At 41.5% G+C, this 11344-nt stretch overlaps 1 protein-coding gene across 2 annotated transcripts in view; it reads right to left on the bottom strand.

The window, feature by feature from the left end:
• Window positions 1–6655: 6655 nt before the first annotated feature.
• LOC138026632 (uncharacterized) overlaps window positions 6656–11344 on the bottom strand; it is a 7474-nt gene continuing 2785 nt past the window's right edge. For both annotated transcript variants that reach the window (XM_068874059.1, XM_068874066.1), the window contains 2 exons: window positions 10211–10365; window positions 6656–8744 (listed from right to left, as the gene is read on the bottom strand). In XM_068874059.1, the coding sequence (XP_068730160.1) occupies window positions 7424–8744; window positions 10211–10365 (1476 nt within the window). In that variant the 3' untranslated portion in view covers window positions 6656–7423. The remainder of the gene's footprint in view (window positions 8745–10210; window positions 10366–11344) is intronic.

Raw genomic sequence — 11344 nt, 5'->3', positions numbered from 1 at the left:
GCCTTAGGAGGTTGCACAGCTTTCACGTGATAAATTCCGACCAATGAGGAGCGTTCATGAGGATGTTCATGATGGGGTCTGTGCTTGGAGTAAGCCTACATTTTGTGTAATGAACAACGCCGCACTTTAGATAACGCTAACACCAAATCCAAACCTACTACAGTCGCAGAACATTTCCTCTCCTCTCCCCACAACATCTCCAAGGACATGCAATTAATCCCTATCGAAAAAATGTTTTCTAACAGAGACTCGATCCGTAAGGCCAGGGAGGCTTTTTTAATTTTAAAAGGCAGGTCCCGGTTGTTCGAAAGCTGATTAACACTAATCCCAGATTAAAAATTAACCAAGAGGTTTATTTCTCTACTCCCAAATGCTGTTCGACGCTGATATTCGGATAAAATTTACATTAGTAGATGTCGATCTTGAAAAACAAAAATAAGCAAAAGAAACTTTAACCAAAAGTTGAAAACATGAAACAAAAGTTTACGCTAATCCTGGATTAAGTTAATCGGCTTTCGAAAAACCGGGCCCAGGACAATTGATCCCAACGGTCTTAATATCCGCGAAGAAACGTATTAGATTTGAGTGATTTCCGTTATTTTTCCGTGACTCTTAGTATTTGAATTCAAAATCTTTGTAACTGCCATGTTTTATCACATTTTTTCCAGTATTACGTCAACATCCATTTACTATATATATATATATGTACATAGAAGCAATTCAATGTAAACTCTCATTGTACCTGAAGAAGGCTGGTTTGGCCAGCCGAAATATAGTACATCACTAAAATCAAATCTACGTTGTATCGGCTCTTGCTTAAAACATATAGTGTACCGGCATTATAAGGGCCCACAGACGGGTTTTTCGCGCGTTGATAAGGAAGTGAGATGTTAATTCCGGTAACTGACGTCACCATATCATGAGCTGACGACTGAGCTGACAAGAAAACGCAAAAGTCACCGCACAAACTGTTGTTTCCATCGAAGGTTTTTCCTCGCCCTTCAAGTCATCGCGCTCGATCTCAAATCAACTGCGCATGCGTAAACGAACTGACTTCCGGTTTGAGAACAAAGCTAAATTTCCAGCGGTTTTACCCCCAAATACAGAATATAGCTAAGCATTGATTTTTTAAAATCATCTTTTTTGAAAAAGTTATGGGTATTTCAGTATCGTTTATGTCTTTAAAAAGAACATTTTTCAAAACCATCGATTAAATACCCAAATTGCGTAGCAAGGAGACAAATTTAGAGTTTTCTTTTATTGGTCACGTGACCATGGGCTTGGTGTGATGACGTCATATTTAGGGTCATTGGCTTACAAAAGTTGGAAACTGACCAAAATAATGCCAAATTCTCTCAAATTACTTAACCATGACATCCTTAGCAACGCACCCCAAAAAATACGTCAGTGGGCCCTTAACGACTGACCTAACTTCTTCAACTACTTTACATGCGCTATGTCCTTACACTACTTTGCTTGCTTGAGGTGCTTTACTTTCTTACATTGCTTTGCTTTCTTATACTAGTGCTTTGCTTGCTTGAGGTGCTTTACAAATTTCTTTCTTACATTGCTTTGCTTTCTTGCAATTGTACTACTTTGCTTGCTTTAGGTGCTTTACTTGCTCACACTTTTATGCTTTCTTACACTGCTTTGCCAACCTCGGAGACCGACGGGTAGATAGTGGGGACGAGGACAAAATCGGAGCGGGCGAGAAAAAATCGTCGACGAGCGAAAATACGAAGCAAAAATAAAAGCCCGTGGGGACGAACTCTTTACGGACCAGTTCCGAATGAGCGAGGAAATTCTGGCTCCTGAATGGGCAGAAATGCTTTTGTATTTTTCTGCTCAATCAGCGAACAGCCAGACTAAAGCACCATTTAACATCATTGAACAACAAGAACGCCAGTTTGCTCGACATGTTTGTCTGGCTCGTTCGTATTGACTTTAATAGCTACGGTCAGCTTCAGGACGAAAAAGATCGACAAATCGGGTAGTGCGTACGCAAGAAGGCCGGTGTTGATGAACCGATCAATGGTATCCTCGCTCTAGTTTTTTTCGGGAATATGCGAGTTGTCATCATACACATGTAATGCACATGCATTCATTCCTAAATCTGATCGAAATAGGCCTAGACACAAAAAGCCGGACTTTTTTTAGGATTTTTAGAGCATCAAGAGATTTATAGAAATTTTGGGGATTTTTAGAAAAAAATGGGATTTTGGGGGATTTTTAGATGATTTGGAACAAAAATTGTTCTATATTCTTTGCCGTTTCCTTTAAAATTCCTATGAAATGAACATTTTGTCCCATTGTTTACTATACTTGGTGAGTCTTTCGCGAGAATCGGGTGGTTGGTGACTGCTAGACTGCAATCCAATTGTGCAGCGGTGTTTCCCATATCTAATATCATTGTTTCAAACATGTGTTTGCCGTTTTCTTTCCACGGGAGAGCTAAGGCTTCATTAAAAAATAATTGTGAGAAAAATAGAGATTTTTAGAAAATTTTGGGATATTTAGGGGTTTTTAGAAACTTTTGGGGATATTTAGAGATTTTTGGAGGAATTTTTAGGGGAAAAATTGAGAATTTCCCGATAGATTTTTAGAGCATTTTTCGGGATATTTGTGTCTAGGCCTAGATCGAAACTTTATATCAGGGCATTTTTTCTCGCACGGGTCAGACAAGCACGCCGAGCAGCTGGCAGCCACGCAGGTATAACGCGCAGCAGTAGAATTTCATTTTACGTCTTGCGCGGGAAAACCAAAATCCTGCGCGTCTAAAGTTTCTCCTCATACATAACCAATCAAAACGCGCTGATTTGTAATTTGTCGCTCTCGGGGAAAATCTGCGCTTTTTGATTGGTTAATTTGATTTTGATCAAATTCCCAATGGTCGACCACTTTTGTCCCGATCATTCATATGGCGATGGCAAAAAAACCCAGCGAAGCTTGAAATTCGAGCAGGATTTTGAGGTTGCAGAGCCTTGTATAATTGGGATGATTTTCGGCATGATGCTAGCAAAATTATCGAGTTTTCACGTGCCCAAGGCTGGGAAGCGAGCGACCTTTGGAAATGGGAGAAATACGGCAAAATTCTCGAGGCACTCGGCCGTGAGCGGTCCTCGAACCTGCACGCCTTGTCTATTTATATTGCAGGTGATGACGCGTCAGATCTGAAGGGAAAAACAAAGCATCTCAAAAACCCATCAAATCTCTCGGGACAACACAGAAAATAGTAGGTGAGTGAACTTTATTCATCTGGCTGTCCTTAAAATGGATCAGTTCGTGCGGAAACGTCACGATTTGAAGAAGGTGCTGCCTTTGTAATGACATCTGCAAATGGTTACTTTCCAGTCTTCTCGAATAAGGACGATGAGCCGGAGGTCCCGTCTCACCACAGGCGCCCCAAGCTCAGTGTGAGGATGGCCGACAAAAATATAAGGATTTGTATGGGAATCCCGATAAAAAGCTTAAGAAGATAAATATACGAAAAAATTCTCAATTAAAAAGCCTAACCTTATTGCCAATTAACGTGGGTAACCTCCTTCCTGTGTGGTTATTTTCCAGATCCGACGCGATTTGAACCATTTCTCACAATACCGTTGACAACCACGAAATTGAGCGCTGGAGCCTCACTCATACCTCAAACCAACCTCCAATCAGTTACAACTGTCTCAAATATCGTGACGTCACGCGCTCTCGCATCCTCAGGGTTGTCTGCATGTGTTCTTACCAATGTAGCGCCCGCGTGAGCCACAGGTTTGATCCGGGCGCAATCATCAAATGAAACCGACTTTCAAAAAACGCCCACCCTGAGCCGTAGCACACAACTTGTAGTCGACATTTAGAGGGGCTTGTCGGGCGCCAGTTTTTATAGTCTAAACGGTCACCCTTCTTAAGAAGAGAGAGATATGGGAACCTCGGAGAAAAAGGAGGAAAGCCCCAGACGAGAAATAACCATTGAGCACATCTGAAAAATCAGCGCCGAGGGTTCCCCAAAAGGTACGATAAAACTCCTTCGCGAGGCCATCTGTGCCCGGAGACTCAACATCAGCTATGCCATCTTAAGACTGAGAAACCTCGCCTAGAGTCAAGGGACGCCCACAAGTGTGCGCCGGGGGAAGACGAGAGGACAGACTGTTCAAGAGGTCATCTTGGAAATATCGAACAATGTCACCAGCCGAGAACAGAGAAGAGTAGAAATCTTCCCACGAAGAACGGACGGACGAAATTCATGTTTCATGGGTCAACAGCATCTGAAACAAATTGAAAAAAGTCATCGGGAGCCGGGTTTCTGTTGGGCGCATACGAACGAAACACCCGGAAAATAACACCATTCAGCTGGAATTCCGCTAAAACAAAAAGGCCAGAAGAGTCAGAACATTTTAGAGATACAAATTTCGTTCTCTTGTCTAAATTCATTATTGCAACCGATACAACGCATCTCATGATCAGAATCAGTTTCAGCAACTTGTGAATGTAAAACAAAAGGCAAATTCAGGTCCTGGAAAAATTTCGTTCTTGTTTTGACTTCCAGTCTCAGTTCTGCTATCCGCAGTCTCGTTGCTAGCTCGGTTTTGTACCTCACTGGAAGTGAAAATTCCGATTTTTAAAAGGAGGAAAAATCGGTATAGAATTTGTATAATTGTTTTTATCTCATAAAACCATGATGCTTCGATTGAGTAAATAAAGAAAAATCTGTCATATACACTTTAATATATCATTGGTTAAAAGAGGAAAAATACTTGCACTCACCCATTCACGAATTTCCCAATAGTTCAACCACCATTTTGTTCACGTCGCACTGATAGCATGCCTCAGTTAAAAGAAAAGGATTATGGCAAGAACTTTTTTCATCATTCCAACATTAAATCAATCCGTGAGCACAGAGACGCAGATACACCAGTTTCATTCAGCATTGCATTCATTCAACAAGCGAATCTCAGGCCGTAACCCTATTAAAAGAGATCAATATTCACAACTCGCGTGAACACGGCACCAATCCAACCTAGGCCAATTCAAGAATCTGCAGCGGTTATAAGTTCCGTAACTGCACTCCCTGCTGTGAACAAATGTTTGAAAGGTTGCTGGCTCTACAGGTGAATGAATTTAATGGTTGAATCTTGTAGGATGATATCAGGGCCTCCAGGAAGCTTCGTAGTTGTGACACCTCCTTGCAAAGATTGGAGGGCGATTCGTGATAGGGGTGGGCTTGTTGCGATTGTCTCTATGGATCTCTCGAAAGCGTTTGATGTAATTCAGTATCCCACTTCTTCTCTCCAAGCATATAGCTTACGGAAGGAACGATGCAAACTGTCCTTTACTGAGGAAGTATCTCACAGGCAGATCTCAGAGTTAAGGTCAGGGGCAATCTGCTCCAGCTGGGCCGAAAAGCGTCAGGTGTGGTGTCCCGCAGGGGAGTGCCTTCGGATCACTGCATTTTAATCAACGATCTCTCCTTCCACGTTGAGAGGACAATGCTGAATTAGTTAGCAAATGTTTTTGCGGTACTCTGCATAACGACGTGAAATCACAAAATTTGAGCATACAAATGCAAAACTTTCATTACATATTTGTACTCTGAAAGCAATTTATTTCGGCCAGGATAATTCGCCCACATTGTGCGACGTGAACGAGATTAGGACGGTGCCTACTATTGTTACTGCGCATACGTTCTGCGCATCTCGAGATACTCGGATTTCCTATCAGTGATGCTTACCAATACAGGGATATTTTTGCGCGATTTAAATTTATGGAGAGAAAGTAAGTCTCAGTAAGTACTATTGGTATCCAAAAAGAAAATTGGGGGTGACCACGCATTTTTCAGAGATAATTATGCTTCAATTTGAGAAAGAACGCCATACACGGCTTTGTATTTTAAATGAAGGGGGTAGTTTCTAAAGAAACTGTGGTGCTGCATCGGTGGGGAAGTAGTATACAAAAATTTGGTTTTATCAACGGAGTTGATAATGAAAATTGGCCACAGTACAGAGATTCTAAAAGCTGACGTTTTCGAGCGTTAGCCCTTCGTCGGAGCGAATCCTGATTCGCTCTGACGAAGGGCTATAAACGCTCGTTGATAAAACCAAATTTTTGTATTTTAAAGCTTTTTCAAATGTTCGTGAATTATCTTTGAAAAATGGGTGGTTACTTCCAATTTTCTTTTTCGATTTTAATAAAACTTGTTAAGATCTAAATTTCCCGCATAACCATAAACCGGGGCAAAAATACCTTTGAATTAGTAGGTACCGTCCTTAAATAATCCCGAATTAAGACTTACGATAGTGCAAAGTCACATTTTGAGGTGACGTTTTCGTCGACGTCGAAGTTGTGGACAAACGCAGAGGTTGTTCAAAGGGTAAACTCCCAAGACACATCTGAAAAACACCTGTGCTTGATTCGTTCCAGTAAGAGGTACCAAAGAACGAAAGGATTTAAACCATAAGGGAAAAAAAATGAAAGATGTGAAGTTGCTGTCCTTCTAATCCAGCTGTGGACTGTCATCGTAGCCGGATTAAAATGGAGAGCAGTAAGAACACAATTCCTGGTTGTGGGCATTTTCTGTCAACGAGCTTTATCTCTATTTCGATAATATAATACCCATTCTCAAAGTTTGAGTACTGTATGGTTCTCTGAACAAAACATAATGAACGGACAATTCTTACACAGAGTCCATTTCTGTACTTTAAATTTCTACTCTTGGTTTCACTATTCGTAAAAACTGATCTTCAATGGTAGTGAAAATCTATAACGTTCGTAAAACAATGTTGAACTAACAGGTGCACGTTTCAATACGTCATTTCTTCATTTACTAACGCAAGGAGCCAGCCGAGTGCATTCTCCATTAGCAAATCACAGTGAGTGCTGTAAAAAATAGTGAGGCATGCAACAAGCAGTCCAAAGGGAAGCATAGTCATTCCTAGGAGAAAAATCCAACTATTAAATGAGTCAGGCTCTTAAAAGTAAGTCAGCATTTTGACGAAACTAATAGGTCATCTCGGAGTTCATGTCTGTCTCCTCTTCAAAGCGAGTCTAAGTGTTAAGTTTTTGTGATGGTAATTAGTTCTACTTTACATATGAATGAAAACTAATTTTTCATAAAAAGAACTTCGTACCTAGACTCGCTTTGAAGAGGAGGCAGACATGAACTCGGAAATGGACTATTGAAACACTAGCCAAAGGATGAAAACGTCCTTCGTGACGTTTTGATCACTGTGTGTGTTTAGTATTTATCCCAAGAAATTTAAAAAATGGAGAGCAGATGAAGATGGCAGAGAAAAATATATCTCCTTTCATTCCATCATCTTATGGCAAACAGTTCACCTACAATTACAGTACAGTTGATTCAGCGTAAATATGCTGGTAAAGATTGTTTTTGCTCACAGCCATAATGAAGCATGGGTTCAAATCCAAGAGATCTGCACAATCATTCCAGCATCATGCCCTCATGCTGTAGAGATAATTGCACTGGTGAACATTCTGGGGTTGGAGTGTCAAGGGACCTTGCTGTGGACACCACCACCTTACTGGTCTCCAACAGTGCATCCCTGTTGCAAAAACTGTTGTCTCTGAGACTAGAGTAATAAGATTTCTTTGGGTTCGGATGATGCCTGATGTAAGAATCCTTTGTCTGTGCGGGTGTATTCTTCATTTTACAAGCCTCAGTATTTGTTCCCTTATTCTTCACAGGAGTCAAGTACTTGGCCATTTTCCTGGAAGAAGACTTCATAACCTCGGCAATGGCTTGTCCTTGAAAACTCTGCAGTGCCTCCATTCGTGCTCTCTCCAAGCGAGTCACTGGTTTGGTTTCCGGAAGTATCGCATTGCAGCACTGCAGGTCATTTGACTCAACAGAAGGTTGGCAATGATTTCCTGTAGAAATTGTACTCTTTGGGCAGTCTATGAAATTGCCACACAAGCTTTCACATCGCTCTTGCTCTTGCACTACTTGCAAGCTCACTGCATTTGACTTGGAACCTTCAGCAGGCAGCTCACTGACAGGTGACTTGCAAACAGCAGATACATTCAGTTCCTGACATTGCTCATTGCATGCAAGCTGTACATTATTTTTATCTGACAACTCTCCACTGGCTACAAGTGGACTACTCTTTTCTTGATGAGTGCCTTTCACATCAAGTGATACTATGCATTCCTCCATCAAGCAAGTTGGAATGTTGCTGTCTGAAACTGACTTACAGCCGACATCTGGTGATGAAACTTGGCTTATATTTACTGCAACTATGCTAAAAGTATCTACAACTTTGGTGTCTGGAAATCCTTCAGCTGGGTCTGTTGACTTGTTGCCTACTGTATTAGAAGTACACTCTTTTTCACCTGTCTTTAACACTTTATCCAGACTCTTTCCACCAAAACTTTGAAGAGCCTCTATCTGAGCCAACTGGACCCTTGTTGGCCTATGACATTTAGTGGAGCTTTTTTGACGCAAACTCTTCCTTCTTGATGAAGATCTTCTGCTTTGTCTGCACTTGCTGGTTGATTTTCGGCGCTCTTTGTTGAACTTTGGCAAAGATCCCTTTTCAAAACCTGCTTTTCTTCCTCTTGTTAACTCACCCAGGTCAGCATTTTGTGCTTCAATCTTACATTTTTCCAATCTTGTCACTCTCTTTTTAGCACTCTCAGAAACTGGAGACAGCCCTGTGTTTTTCTCTGTGACGTTAGCTTTTCGTTTTTGTCCAAGAGAAATATTCTTGAAGGCTTCATTAGCTTCCTGTCTGGCTTTTTCCATTCTGAAGAAAAGAAAGCAAGAATTGAGCAACAGAAACATTGACTTGAGTTTGAGCTGACCATCACAGATTCATAATTTAATAACAGGTTTTATTATATGGCTTGTGTTTGTAGCCGATATAACGCGCGCTCTGATTGGCTAATTGTAACTGAACTGTAGGGCATTATGCTCCCGTAATGCCCATGGCTGATTACGAGCTTGCAAAAACAAAGCAAAAGGTAATTAAAAAGCCATATAATAAACTACTTACTAACCAAGCTAGCTCAAGCCTTACTGGGGTATATTGGCCCTCGATCGTTTTTGTACGGACCTCGCTGAGCTCGGTCCATACTGCCCCGACCTCGGGCCAATATTCCCCAGTACGGCCCTTGCGCTCGGTTAGTAAGAAGTTAATCCACCACCGGTAAATGCCGGTAAATGCACAGATCAACCAACCATTTCAAAAACAAGTAGGGATCTGGGGATGACTTGTTTAAATCAATGGCTCAGATGTTGTGGTTCAAAATCTTCCTGGTTCAAATTTTAATTTTCCATTGTTTCAGATTACAACATAGTGAATATTTGACAAAAAGAAAAACTTAAAACTGGTTAGAAAAATTCTAAACCAAGAAAACTTTGAACTACAACAGATACATTAAATTAAATTTTAAACAAATTTAACGCCTGCGTCGCCAGTGGAGGGTAGGTGCCCTGGGGGCTGAAACCGAAGTCACATCCCCAAGGCGCTAGAACACCCGACTGGCCTGCCCAACCCGCAGCCAAGCCACGAGCCCCCCGCGCCAGGCCCCCCTAAGGCACCCGTCACACTTGAGCCAGATAGCTCAGTGGAAACAAAAATAAATAAAGAAAGAAAGAAAGAAAATACAAAAAAAAAAAAAGAACACACAAAAAAAGAAGAATACAAAAAAAAAGAACACAAAAAAAAAGGAATACAAAAAAAAAAAAGAACAGCACACACAAAAAAAAAAAGGGGGGGATAGGGAGGGAACGCCGAGAACCACTAAACTCCTGATCTGACTCACAACGCCAGGCCAACAGAGCAACAAACATGCTGCAAGCACATTGGACAACAACGCATGCACTAAGCAGGAATACTGCTGAACCATGTCAGCCCCAGGGCTCCCACAACCTAAAGAGTGCTGCAAACGCTACAAAAACGCATAAAAAACGCTAACAAACGCCTGCAAGGCGCTACTGACCGGACTAGCTCCCGGTCGTGAACCATGTAACTATAACAAACGCTACAGAACGCACCAAAACGCTGAACAACGCTACCAGACGGCCAAGACACTAACAACCGCCTGCAAAACACTACTGACCAGACTAGCTCCTAGTCGTTAATTTCATTTAACTATATTAAAATCATAATAACATTATTGTTTTAATTTTTGTAGTCTCAGTGGTCAGTTGTCAACATGTTTTCAACCTCTTAGTTTCAAATTTGGCAAGATTACCTTTAACTCTTACCGAGTTAGTCGTCTTGCAGTTTCTTTTCCTGGGGCAGTATTTACATGTAAAGTGGTGGCCTTTAGCTTTGATCGGAATGATTCTTTCTTGACAACCAGGGAATTGAATGCACAGTTTCCAAAAGCAGAAAGGGTCTCAAGTCGTGCTTTCTCCACCTGTTGATTATATTTGATGGAATATGTTACTTTCCACTAAAGGAGACACATAACAGAAATTAAAATCACCCAATTCTATATAGCTACCACAACAATCTTTATCACTCACATGTGGTCCCTATTCAACTAGTGTTTGCAATTTGCTCATTTTCCATACTAGCACAGTCCCCTTTATAGACTACTCGCAGACCCTTCCTAGTCAGTTGAGACGCCCGCTTTAGTCACGCAAATGAGCTTTAGTAATGAAAGAGAGCCTCTGCTCTTCAGCTCGCTTGCATAACTATGGTAAAGCAAGCAGCTTGACTGACAAGAGGGGACTGCCAGCAGTCTCCCTTACCACTAATAACGAGAGGTAAGAAAGGGCACTCTGCTATGGCTCGTAAAACTTGCCTTTGAGTCTTTGCAAGTGCTGCCATGCCAACAAAAGCTTTTGCATGAGATCTTACATAACATCAGAAGGTGATTTTATCGGACATGGATTTGCAAAAGAGTGTTGTAATGCCAGTTTGTTGCTTTCATGATCGTGGTATATGCAGTTACAAGTATATCAGAGAACCTTTAATACTATGAGTGCCACAGAAAATACAGTTACTGTAGCTTCTCTTGGTGCTTTGGAAAAATTCTTCTAGCACTCAAGGTGAGTGCCTTTTCGCTTCAACTCAAATGTCTTCAGAAAGCAGACTGCCACCCAGGAATAAAATGTGTTAAAATGAACATATATGTGTATTTAAAGTGTGGGTTAGATGATTGAGAGAAGTGAGCTCGCACGTAGTTGGACAATGTAAGCTATAATAAATGTTGTCTTGGATCACTTCTCTCATTCGTCTTTAACAACTGCCTCGCAAAGTGGGGGTTGGGTGCCTGAAACATCCAGGAGCTTCCACTATTGGCAGCCAGCTCCCAGATGGAGACCGCTCCCATGGCTGGCAAATCAAGGCAACCCAGCCATGAGCCCCCATGGGGAAGGAGAAAAACAGGC

Source organism: Montipora capricornis, chromosome 2 (assembly GCF_036669925.1).
Source record: "Montipora capricornis isolate CH-2021 chromosome 2, ASM3666992v2, whole genome shotgun sequence".
Classification (NCBI taxonomy): Eukaryota; Metazoa; Cnidaria; class Anthozoa; order Scleractinia; family Acroporidae; genus Montipora; species Montipora capricornis.
This window is presented reverse-complemented; position numbering and strand designations above follow the sequence as displayed.